Source organism: Nematolebias whitei, chromosome 15, assembly GCF_014905685.2.
Source record: "Nematolebias whitei isolate Nwh7 chromosome 15, NemWhi1, whole genome shotgun sequence".
NCBI classification, from domain to species: domain Eukaryota; kingdom Metazoa; phylum Chordata; class Actinopteri; order Cyprinodontiformes; family Rivulidae; genus Nematolebias; species Nematolebias whitei.
In genome coordinates this window covers 16,239,094-16,252,065 of record NC_056512.1, presented here as the reverse complement: position 1 = coordinate 16,252,065, position 12,972 = coordinate 16,239,094, and the positions used below count along the sequence as shown (strand labels likewise).

The 12,972-nt window shown below is 41.6% G+C and overlaps 1 protein-coding gene across 1 annotated transcript in view; it reads right to left on the bottom strand.

Annotated features, from left to right (window-relative positions):
* caskin1 (CASK interacting protein 1) overlaps positions 1 to 12,972 on the bottom strand; it is a 259,915-nt gene that overhangs the window by 63,773 nt on the left and 183,170 nt on the right. The window contains exons 11-12 of the mRNA XM_037689337.1: positions 10,039 to 10,159; positions 8,987 to 9,104 (exon numbers count right to left, since the gene is read on the bottom strand). Of these exons, the coding sequence (XP_037545265.1) occupies positions 8,987 to 9,104; positions 10,039 to 10,159 (239 nt within the window). The remainder of the gene's footprint in view (positions 1 to 8,986; positions 9,105 to 10,038; positions 10,160 to 12,972) is intronic.

Genomic DNA, 12,972 nt, shown 5'->3' with positions numbered 1-12,972 from the left:
AAGGGCAATTCTTTGTTTAATTTATACAGTAGTCCCTTGTTTATCGTGGGGGTTAGTGAAAAACTGTGAAGTACAGATACAGTAGTCCAAGTTCAAGTTCAAGTACAGTAAACTTTGTCACATGTGCCAGGCTACAATCACACTCATCACCTGTTACTCCCAATCTCCCTCCTTGTGTAAATAAACTGTTTAAATTTAAATACTGTAATATTTTAAATAAACAATCCATGCATGCATACACATACACATTATGTCTACACTGTCACAGCTGAACATAAAAGTTGTAAAATAATTTAAAAATAACTTATAACACTTTTATATTTTGTGATTATGACAATGTTACGATGTGACATACTTTGAATTTTAAGTTGGAAGACAAAAGTTAATCAGTACATCTGGACAGTTGCAGCCAGAGGAGAAATGCAGGAGGGAGCTTCACTTGTACTTGCACTTGTGGACTGCACACAGGGGATAAAACATTTAAAATAATTTATTTTAAATAAACCATGCATGGTTCATCCATCAATCATGTCCAATCTCACTTTGAAAAACTGCGATAGAGCGAGTCCATTAAAGTTGAACCGCGAAGTAGCGAGGTACTACTGTATTTATGTAACACACTTGATAACTTTATGGTGGAGGATAGAAAATGTCAACGCACGTTAAGAAGACTGTTTTTATGACCAGTGCACCACCTAATGTGGGTCTAGGTTTAGCGTGGATCTGATTAGCTTAGTTTCATGGTTGCTAACAGCTGCGCTCAACAACCAAGCCCCGCTCCACTTGCTGTTTTATTAGAATATTGGGGGTGGACAAAGCTAAAAAATGTTCAGCCATTATATCGGTTATCGGCATTCGCCTTCCCTTCCCAATATTGTATCAGTGATGGCCAAAATTTCCATATCGGTCAGACTCTAATCTAAATTTATATCTGTACAGAGTTTTCATATTTAGATTATTTGTACAATTTTAGTAAAAATTATAAATTTCTAGATGTCCTTTTAACCTCTAAAAGTTTGATTGGGAAATATGTTGAAATACGTTTTTAAAATTATCATGTCAAACTGATTTGCTTACAAAAGCAGCAAAAGCTATATTTTAAAAAAGTTGGATTTTTTTTCAGGTTCAAGCATGTAATTACAGTTAATTAGTCTATTTTGGGTCGGGCCGGAAAAAAAGTTATAAGGATTCGGGCTGGGTTGGGTCGGATCTTTTTTAGGCCCAAATGTAACTCTACTCCTCCTCCTACTCCTACTCCTTGAATCTCCACCTTATCGGGGTGGAGGAGTTTGTGCGCCTGAATGATCCTAGGAGCTATGCTGTCTGGGGCCATTTTAATTGCCCCTGGTAGGGTCTGCCAAGGGAGATTGGTTCTAGGTGACAGGCCAGACAATGAGCAATTCAGAAGACTCTTATGGACAGAAATAAACAAGGAACTCAGTGTCCATAGCCCGGACATGGGTTGCCTGGGGGAGGGGCTCATCGGCGAGCATCTGGTGGCTGGGTCTCTACCCATAGGGCGCGGTTGGGCTCAGCCCAAATGAGCAACATGGGTTTGCCTTCCTGTGGGCCCACCACCTGCAGGAGGGGTCATATGAGTCAGGTGCATGAACCCATGGGCAGTGGCCGAAGGCGGGGACCTTGACGCTCTGACCGTGGCTTATAAAAGCTGACGCTTGTGACATGGAACATGACCTCTCTGGTGGAGAAGGAGCCTGAGCTTGTGAGTGAGGTTGAGAGGTACCGACTAGATATAGCTGGGCTCACCTCGATGCACAGCATGAGCTCTGGAACCAATCTCCTTGAGAGGGGATAGATGTTAATCCACTCTGGACTTGCCCATGGTGAGGGGCACCGAGCTGGTGTGGGTCTACTCTTAGCCCCCTGACTTGGTGCCTGTGTGTCAGAGTTTTCCCCGGTAGATGAGAGGTAGCTTTAACTGCATCCCAGCTGAGGCGGGAAACATTGAGTCTGAGTGGGCCATGTTCCGCGACTCAATTGTTGAAGTGGCTGCCTTAAGCTGTGGCTGCAAGGTTGTTGGTGCTTCTTGCGGTGGCCATCCTCAAAATCGGTGGTGGACACCCTGGGTTAGGGAGGCTGTCAAGCTGAAGAAGGAGTCTTATCAGTCCTTGTTGGCTGGAGGGACTCTGAAGACAGCTGAGGAGTACTGGAGGGCCAAGTGGTCTGCAGCCTTGGCTGTTGCTGAGGAAAAAGCTCAGAGGTGAGAGGAGTTCAGTGAGACCCTGGATAACGACACTCGGTTGGCTCCGAGAAGATTCTGGCAAACCATCAGGCGGCTGAGGAGGGGTAAGCAGCGCTTTACAAACACTGTGTTCAGTGTTCAGTTGTCAGGCTCCTCTCTTGTGGAACCAACTTCCAATCTCTGTCCGTGAGGCTGACACATTATCCAGTTTTAAAACTAAGCTTAAGACTTTCCTTTTTGCTAAATCCTATAGCTAGGGTCGGCTTGGGTTTCCTGAGCTGTCCCTTAGTTATGCTGCTATAGGCTTAGACTGCTGGAGGACAAACTGACCACACTTTTCACTCTGCTACAGTCTTTACTTACTCTGCTCAACCTGTTTTGTATTTTTAATTATTTTCCTATCCTTAACATGTGGTTTTTTTTTTTCGTCTTTCAGATACACCTGGATCTATATTTGGACCTACCATTCTGTGTTCGTCGGTCTCTTCTTCCTGTCCTCTCAAACCAGCCGGTCAAAGCAAATGGCTGCTTGTCCTGAGTCTGGTTCTGCTGACCTCAACCAGTGATGTCGTCAGGAGGTGGAGGGAATACTTCTCAGACCTTTTCAATCCCAGTGGCACGTCGTTCATAGAGAAAGGAGAGTCAGGGGACTTCGGGGGTGTTTTGTCCATAACCATGGCTGAGGTCACTGAGGTAGTTAAAAAGCTCCACGGCAGCAGGGCTCCGGGGGTGGATGAGATCACCCTGATTTCCTTAAGGCTCTGGTTGTTGTGGGACTGTCTTGGTTGACATACCTTTGCAACATCGCGTGGACATCAGGGGCAGTGCCACTGGATTGGCAGACTGGGGTGGTGGTTCCCCTCTTCGAAAAGGGGGACCAGAGGTTGTGCTCCAATTACAGGGGCATCACTCTCCTTAGCCTCCCTGGTAAGGTCTATTCAGGGGTACTGGAGAAGCGAGTCCGATCGTTGGTCAAACCTCAGATCCAGGAGGAACAATGTGGGTTCCATCCTGACCCTCACTAGGGTCTTCGAGGGGTCATGGGAGTTTGCCCATCCAGTCTATGTGTTTTGTGGTCTTGAGAAGGCATTTGACCATGTTCCTCAGGGTACACTGTGGGGGATGCTCTGTGAGTATGAGATTAGAGACCCGTTGCTACGGGCTGTTCAGTCCCTATACAAGCGGTGCAAGAGTTTGGTTCACATTGCTGGTAGAAAGTGTGATCCCTACATGGTGGGAGTTATACTCCACCAGGACTGCCCATTGTCACAGATTCTGTTCATAACTTTTATGGACAGAAGTTATCGAGGCAGCTAGGGGGCAGAGGGATTCTGGTTCGGTGGCCTCAGGATTCCATCTTTGCTCTTTGCAGATGATGTGGTCCTGTTGGCATGATTGTGCCGTGATCTTCAGCTTTCACTGGAGCGGTTCGCAGCTGAATGTGAAATGGCTGGGATGAGAATCAGCACCTCCAAATCTGAGGCCATTGTCTTCAACCAGAAAAGGGTGGATTGCTCTCTTCAGGTCAAGGGTGAGGTTCTGCCTTAAGTGGAGGAGTTCAAGTATCTTGGGGTTTTGTTCATGAGTGAAGGAAGAATGGAGCGTGCACTTCACAGACGGATTGGTGCAGCGTCTGCAGTGTTGCAAACTCTGTACTAGTTCGTTGTGGTGAAGAGCGAGCTAAGCTGTAAGGCAAAGCTCTCTGTTTACCAGTCGGTCTACGTTCCTACCCTCACCTATGGTCATGAACTCTGGGTAGTAATCAAAAGAATGCAATTGTGCATACAGGCAGTTGAAATGAGTTTCCTCCGCAAGGTAGCTGGACTCTCCTTTAGAGATAGGGTGAGAAGTTCAGTTATCCAGGAGAGACTCAGAGTAGAACCGCTACTCCTCCACATTGAGAGGAGCCAGTTGAGGTGGTTTGGGCATCTGGTAAGGATGCCCCCTGGGAGGTTCTTCGGGCATGTTCAACTGGGAGGAGGTCCCGGGGAAGACCCAGGACATGCTGGAGAGAGTATGTCTCTCAGTTGGTCTGGGAATGCCTTGGGGTCCTCCCAGAAGAGCTGGAAGAGGTGGCTGTGGAAAGAGATGTCTGGGACTCCCTGCTCAAGATGCTGCCCCTGCGACCCAACTTCGGAACAAGCGGTAGATAATGGATGGATGGCAACTCTACTCTGTGTTTCCTTTTTGTCTGTGAATTGTACTTCCCAGCCTGTTATGTTCTGTCTCTCCTTTGCCCCATCAGCTTCTGTTTTTGTTTAAATAAATAGACTCATTATTTTACGTTCGAGTCTCCTGTGTCTGCCTGCACGTGGGTTCAACACAAAAAAACAGCTCATGTCATCCACTTACAGTAGTCTTTGGTGCAAAGAGAAGTGTTACAGAAAGTCACACTTTATGAGCTTAACTTGTATGTAGCGTCTTCGCAGAGCAGCTCTTCCCACTCTCACTCACATTTCAATTATTGTCTTCCTCTTAAAACTCACCTCATAAAAGATCTTAGAGCAAGACCTTACCTTCAGCAATGGTCTCACCAAAATGTCATTTGACACCTATTAGTGGTTAATATAAGCAACCTCAATTTTCCACAGACACTTATCCACTATTATTATACTGATGTTTAGCAGACGCCATCATGACATTTAGAAACACTAATCTACTTGAGCAAAGTTCACTTTTGTTTTAAGGTGTTAAAGCAGCTTTTGAGGTGAAATGAATCCACAGCAGTAACTTATTTTGTAAATTAATGTTTTTCATCTTACTGGACATTTGTAGCATCTTTATTAGCAGAACAAACAAGAAGCAATTAAAACTATGACCTGAAAAATGCTGCCAAAAATAAACGATCAAAAATTGGTGAAAATGAGAGGATTAAATTAAACATTTAGGAGAATAGCTGCTGTTGATCCTGAATGTGTGTCTGTGTGTGGATGAGTGCAACAGTGGTTAAACAGAGGCTGACGAGGCCGTTTCAGGAACACAGCAGCTGTGTTTCTCTCTGTAAACAGCTGATACACACAATCATGCTGATCTGTCATGTTTCTTAAGGCTGCAAAAGAATTTGAATTGTGGACCAGTAAGTTAATGTAATGTTAAGGTAATCAGAGGAAAACAAGAGGATAAATGATGGATCGGTGATAAGAGAGGAATGATGATGCAGCTATTAGAGGAGATAACAGTCATAAAGACAAACCGACACATAGAGACTACATGAAGACTAAGAAACGGACAAACAGCCAAACCTGAAACATGGATGCACAGTGTAACATATCTGAGCCCTTTATTTTATGCTGCACAATCAAACTGCAGTGATAAGATGGATCTGAACGTGCGTCGCCCAGAAGATTAGGAGAAGTGTAATGGGTTCATAAAAAATGGAGGAAAGCAGATAAATAATAGATCAAGAAGCTGGACAGCATGTCTAATAAGAAATGAACATTTACATGATGAACAGCTTTTATATTATGGGAAATTAGCTTCCACTAACGTCGGTTAAATCAGTTATCAGTGCAATCAAATATAAAACAGCTGTCAGTTCATCTTATTAGAAAACTTCTGAAGAATGGGCAAACTGGAACCAAAAGGTTTTTACTGTTGCTTTGTGAAACAACAAAATAGCTTATGTAAGAATTAGTAATCTGGAGGTTTTATATAGTATATTTTTTGGTTCAACCTTCAAACTGTTTTTTTAACTTAATGACAATCAGAGTTTTTAAGGGGGAAAAAATCATCTACATTATTTAACTGCTTAAAAATATTACGGTATTTGTCCATGTTCAGCTAGTCAGTCTGTTAGAGCGATGTCAGCCTGAAATAGAAATATCACACTGTAATGACTTTTTAAACTATTATTTTAGCTCCTTAAAGACCTTTAGTAAAAAAAAAAAATACACAATGCAGTTTTCTTAAATCAACAAAATATTTATTTTATGGTAATTTTTAAATATAATTTAAAAAAAAACTAAGCATTTCTTCCTCTTAGTAAACGCAGAAGGAGTTGGTCGGTGGCTGGATATGGAGGGCTTTTAAAAAAATCTTTTTAAACATCTGCCATGAGAATTGAATTATTTTTACTAAACGTATACTTGTGCACAACAAGTGTGTGTTTTACTTTTTCCATGTGAACTAAAACAGTTTTGTTGGATGAGATGAGAGAACGAAGTCGTGCGCGACGTTCACCTGCGATGCATGCACCAGGTACGATTCAGCACAGACCCTCAACTGTTAAAGTGGCGCATCAACTAGTGGGCTAATGTAAAAAGCAAATGTAAAGTGTAGAGGTAAAATAAAAGCAAACAATGTTGAAAGGAATGCATGTTCTTATGATATGATCAGCATGGATTAAAAAATGCATTTATGGCTCTCAATAGGGTTAATTTCCCCCTAAAGAATGTTACTGGGAGGTTACGGGAGCGTCTGAAACGATTCTGACACGGAGTTCTAGGCTTCGTCAGGAACGGTCGTGATTATTGACAAAACTAATAAACATAAACAAAAACTAACTCAAATGAAAAGCAAGGCTGACCTTTTCCCCATGAAACCTTCCAAGCTTTGAACAGTTAGCTAACGTGCTCCAACAGGCTAACGGCTCTAGCAGGTCACAAAAATTGTATTTTGTCTAGCTCTTGGAAAGTGAATGAGAATTACACAAAATGTTCAATTTTTTCTTTTTTAAATGAAAAGAACATTTTAACGCTTTAGTGAATTTATAGCTGCATTCTTTGAAAGCCTGAGCAGTAGGCTACATTAAGCTAATAGGCTAATGTCCTCACCATATAGAAATGAAGGCTATTTTTATCTAGTGCACTAAAGGTTAATAAATATTATTATTAATAATAATAATAATAATAATAGAATAATAAACAATATTTCTTAATTGAAGTAAAATCACATTATTTTTTGTGAGTTTCTGTCTGCACACGATCAATGAGCAACAGGTAACAGTGACAGCACTGTATGCACTGGACCTGCTGTGCTGTTAGATAAATCTCATAAAGTTCTCATCCTGTTCATGAATACAAAGCTGAGATCAACTAATATTATCTTTGATGTGATTTTCTCAAGATTACAAGTTACCTAAGTCATCTCATGGCAACCAAGCTTGATTTATCTGGTTAAATTGCAAAAACAAAATATGTTTTCTTTAAAAAAAAACATGTATCTTTAGAAAATTCAGAAGCTTTCTTCAGATAATGTGTGAAACAGTGAATCTTGTTTTCCACCTTGTCATTGGTATCAGAAGCATTTGTAATGTGTGTGTGTATTGGGGGGGGGGGTCACTGGTGGGGTGGTCTGGGAGACCTCTCCCATAAAATTTTGAAAAAAAATAGATGCCATTTCCTGCATTCTAGTGTATTTTAACGGCTTGTTAATCTACGTTTACCTACATAAGTAAATGCTTGATTCAATAACTATTTGAGAGAGCAACAAGAAGTAGCCTGACCAACAGCTCTCCTTGTATGAATAGAGCACGCTCTGCTTCTCTCACTCATCCTAACCCTCCCTCTTCCACCCCCACCCCTGTCAACAACTGCCGGCACTAACGTAGTGCTAAGCTAACGGCGCGCAATAAAAACACTCTAAGATGCTACAGATGTAACGCTCCGCTTCTCTCACACATCCTAACCCCCCACCCCCACCCTGGTCAACTGCCTGCACTAATGTAGCGCTAAGCTACCATGTAGCGCAGAGGTCTCTCCCACTCCTCCCCCGTGAGTACCTTGCCAAGCCAAGTGACCTGGAGGAAACACTGCATACGGTGTGGTAAGTTGTTGTAGGTAACCAGGAAAACCTGGTGTGGACAATCAAGTGGAATGGAGTTGCTCATGAAGAAATAGAAACAGCGCTGGGTGAACTAAGATTTGATGGTAAATGTGGGAGGGAGGGGGGTCCAAACTAATATTTTTTCAATGTGAGAGGAACACGTCCCCTTCACATATAATTAATGCAATGCCTATGCACCTGGTGTCGCGTTGATTGTATTCGTTGTCCTAACATTTAGAGATGATCTGTATCTCTCTGTAATTACTGGTGGAAGTTCATGGATGTGACCTTTTCAGCTTGAATCAGTTGCTATTATGCTGTCCTGTTTTTATATAACTTTAACACGTTTTGTTGAACTGTAATTTTGAAATACTGAAACTTTAATGGTCACACTGGATTACTTATCTTGGTATTTTTAGTTTCTACATTTATGTTACAGGGCTAAAAGAGGGAGAGCAAACGCTCGTTTTTGTTTTCTGTCAGGAGCACCTTTGTTTGATCAGCAATATATATATATATATATATATATATATATATATATATATATTTTTTTTTTTTTTTTTTTTTTTTTTTAAACTAAATACTAGTTCTGTTTGCTAGGATCTGCTCTGTATGTCTCACAATTTTAAAATAACTTTACCTGGTTTGGGGCAAAATCTACAAAGACAGAAACTGAGAGCTGGACAGAGTTAGACGAGAGTTAGATCCCTGAAAAAAGTCTCACACAATTTATTTTTTCTGCACTTTACTCAACACAAGCATGATGCACACAATATAGATAAAGACACCGTGTAATAAAAGCAGGACAGGTATTAATTACCACGTTAACAAACAACTGGATTCCATAATGAGTCCGGTTCAGGTGCTGAACTAATCGAACCAGAAGTTCTTTCCAGGCGCTTCCTGTTTTCGGCCCAAACTCGTGTAATAGTTCTGATTTGATGGTGTTTTGTTTATAACATAACAACTGAAAAAGGTCTAACACTTTCACTCTCTCACACACAAAGGGAAATAACCTACCTGTGCGCTTGCTGATGACCTCAACCAAAGTGGACGGGAAGTAGCCCACTCGATCATTTCCTGTCCGGTTGTCATGGATACATCCTTTCCAGCGTCCATCGGGATGCTGCTCCAAAACCTGACAGAAAGACAAATATGGAGCAAGATTATGTTTGACCAATATAAAAACTGCATAAAGATTTGTTGCTGGTTTTAATTTCCAAAGTGAAAAATGCCAATTTGCACTTGGAGCTGTTCAGTTCGTTAGCAGCGATGCCTAATTGCTCATTCAGAGCCTGAGGAAGGATCCAGCAGCACCGCTTGGCTTCGTTACAGCTCGTCCCAAAGGCTGAATAAATTCTCATCAATATTCATGAGTGATGGCAGCGCTGCGAGTAAAACATATTTGTAGTAAATAAGGAAGGAATGCTGAAACCATTCATTCTTGCATATTTACCAGTTATCTCAACAAAGGGGGCTGAGATCTACCAAACTACCAGACTGGGTTCAAAGCAGGACCGATGTTAGGACTGAAATATGAAAACCTCTCAATTACAGTAAGTCTTTAGCAACACCGTTTTCCATAGGAATCTTTCTTACACCTAAATGTAGCTAATTATTATAAATATTATGAAGACAAAATAAAGCTTTAAAAAATTTAAGTCTGATCCTCTGGACATTCAAAAAACAAAACAAAAAAAATGTAGAAACGTTTCATCTTTCATCCAAAAGACTTCCTCAGTCTGAGGTGCTGTATTCAGCTCAGTCTTATAAATAGCACTTTCTCAGAGTGGATCAACCAGTTTGCTGCTGACAACCAAAACCAGCTGCTCACATGATCAAGCTAGCAAACTGGTTGATCCACTATGAGAAGGTGCTATTTATAAGACTGAGCTGAATACAGCACCTCAGACTGAAGAAGTCTTTTGGATGAAAGAAGAAATGTTTCTACATTTTTTTTGTTGTTGTTTTTTTTTTTTTGAACGTCCAGAAGACCAGACTTAACTTTTTTAGATTTTTCTACCTGGATTATTGAGCATGCATCAGAAAATAAAGTTTTGTGTCCATGTTACCGTGATGACGTCTCCTGCTTTGATGTTGAGGCTCGTCAGGTCGTAGTTGTTGCAGTAGTCCTTCAGAGCGCGAACCTGCAGGGCTGCTGATGCATCTGTGAGTAAGAGACAGTAAATTATACTTTTAATGAGCAAAATGTTGCTGTTTACACTCAGTGAAAAAAAGGATAAGTATTCTGAATGATTGCTGCACATAAAGACCAGTGATGGGTACGTAGAATATTAAATTAGCAAAACACTGGTATGTTAGAACGGTCACCTCTTAGGGTATAGACGATGGCACCCCAAACAGAACAATTGTGTTATCAGGCAGTTGCTTGACAGTCATATGAAACAGTAAGAGAAGGACAGCAGACAAGGAAGATGTCTTAAGACACCATCACCAGCACTTATATGAGGTTAGCGTGAGGGGGAACGGTGGCGCAGTTGGTAGAGCTGCTGCTTCCTGCGACAGAACCCTGGCAGAGTCTACTAACATGAAAACACCTGTCCACACATGAAGAGTGTGTCAGTGAATCAGTGTGCTGAGTTCCTCCCATGGTCAGCTAAGACATCTGATCTTTTTAAACATGTTAGATCAGCCCAAACTTAGATTTGTCCTTTTAACTGTGCATCACTTTCACCATGTGATTTATTTCATTCCATCACTCTGTTTGAAGTCTTAACGTTTGTCAGTGTAGTGAACTCGGCCTCCGGTCAAAACCTGCCTCTGAAGACCTTCATGGGACAGAAACTGTTATTTCATTGATTTGAATCCAGAAATACAAATGAGCTCATCCAGAGACTTTCTAATTGTATCCTGAACTAATCAATTGAAAGAACACTCTCTTTTTTATATTATCATCACTATTTTACAATGTCTTGATAATCAAAAGTGTGTTTAGTTCAAACCATTTTTAAATATTGAAGTGAACCACTCATTTTAAATCAACTGTGAAACAGTATTAATGATTTTTAATCCTCATTCAAAGTAGAAATCAAGTTAAATGTCTGTTACAAAGTAATTATGCATTTTTGATCTTCTGTCTGAAATGAGAGAGTGATGTCGGTCAAAAGTCGGAGACAGTCGCAAACAAGTTTATTGGAACGAACTATCATGTTTTTAAACCTCTCAGACAGAAACAAGAAAACTGGCACCTGTAAGTCTGTCATTTCTCCAAAACATTTCTCTGTCTGTTCCTAAACATCTCCGCTGTTTTTCTGACTTGTAATGACCCTCAGACGTCACTAAAACCACACCCCTGTTGGTTCTTTCAACCAATCAGGACTTCCCAAAAGTGACCGGAAGCAGAACTCTTTAAAAGTCGACACTTCATAGGGAAAAACAGAAGTTCTGAAAGTTCTGAAGTGCTGGAGTTAGTTGGGAGTTCTTCCGAGTCTAGTTGGGATTATGGAATGACCACATCTGAGTGGAACCTCTGACGGACTCACAGCTCATGTGAGTTCACCCGGGAGGTGAGCGTGTTGTTGAACGGAGTACCGTCACTACTTCGGATGATTCTCAGCCATCCTGAGGAGACGCTGAAAGGTAGCGTTGAAATGGAACTCCATACCGGAGCTGACCTATCTTCTGCAAAGGTAATGAGTCGCTTCACTACCGAATGTACCGAGGCTGAGCTGGGGTCGGATGGAGGGTGCTGTTCCTCGCCAACACACTTTCCCTCATCCATCTTTTCCCTCCATTTAAACTCCTTCATTCCCCATCTTTAATTTTATTAATCAGAGCCGATCAGTATAATCAAGTGTACAATGTTCGATGTTAAATTTTGATTCTGTTAATAAATTACCACATTCATTTTGATGGGTCAAAGAAAATTAACATCTCATGTCACTGATTAGACCATCTCCCACACAGTACCTCTGTCACATATCTGTCAAGTAGCTCGAAAAAGTGAGAACCCGTTATTAAATATTGATTGTAGTGGAGCTCTGAAGCTAGCTGAAGCTAACCTAGCCCTACATCACTACATCAGTAAGTCTGATTCTGTCAAAACTGAAGGCTGCAACATCACAACATCCTAAATGTATTGTTGTTTCTTTCACAACTTTTCTGTCTGTCAAAACTATAAGAGTCTTGAAGGCTCAATGTGATTTATCTGTTTAAATAAAGGTTGAATTGAACTGGGGCAGCACGGTGGCGCAACTGGTAGAGCTGCTGCCTCTCAGCGAGCAGGTCCTTGGTTCAAACCCCGGTCCAGGGATCTTTCTGGGTGGAGTTTGCATGTTCTCTCTGTGCATGCGTGGGTTTTCTCCGGGTGCTCCGGTTTCCTCCCACAGACCAAAAACATGCATGTTAGGCTGATTGGTAACTCTAAATTGTCCCTAGGTGTGAGTGAGAAAGTGAATGGTTGTTTGTCTCTAAGTGGCCCTGTGATGGACTTGCGACCCGTCCAGGGTGTACCCCGCCACTCGCACAATGATTGCTGGACATGGGCACCGGCAACCCCCGTGACCCAAAAATGGAATAAACGGGTAAAGATAATGGATGGATGGATGAATTGAATTGAATCCTGCTTTTAAAACAGAAATTCTGCACTTGAGATAATGTTGTTGATATATAATGAAATATTTAAGGCAAGGCTTTTCAAAGTGTGAGGTGCGCCTCCCTTAGGGGGCGCATGAGTTCATGCACTTGAACCACATCAGTAAGAGCACTGATATCTACTCTGAACATTCACGTGTGCTAACTCATCACAGTGACTCCAGAGTGAGGTCAGCTGAGCACATTAACTACATTAACTAGCTGTCAGCAGGAAGCTGCTATCAATGTACACTCCCCACATGTGAGTGTGTTGTCTCGCTGGAAATATGTACTTCACAAAACCTACTGTCCATCCATACATACATACATCTGTCCATCCAAACATACATACATCTGTCCATCCATACATACATGCATCTGTCCATCCAAACATACATACATCTGTCCATCCA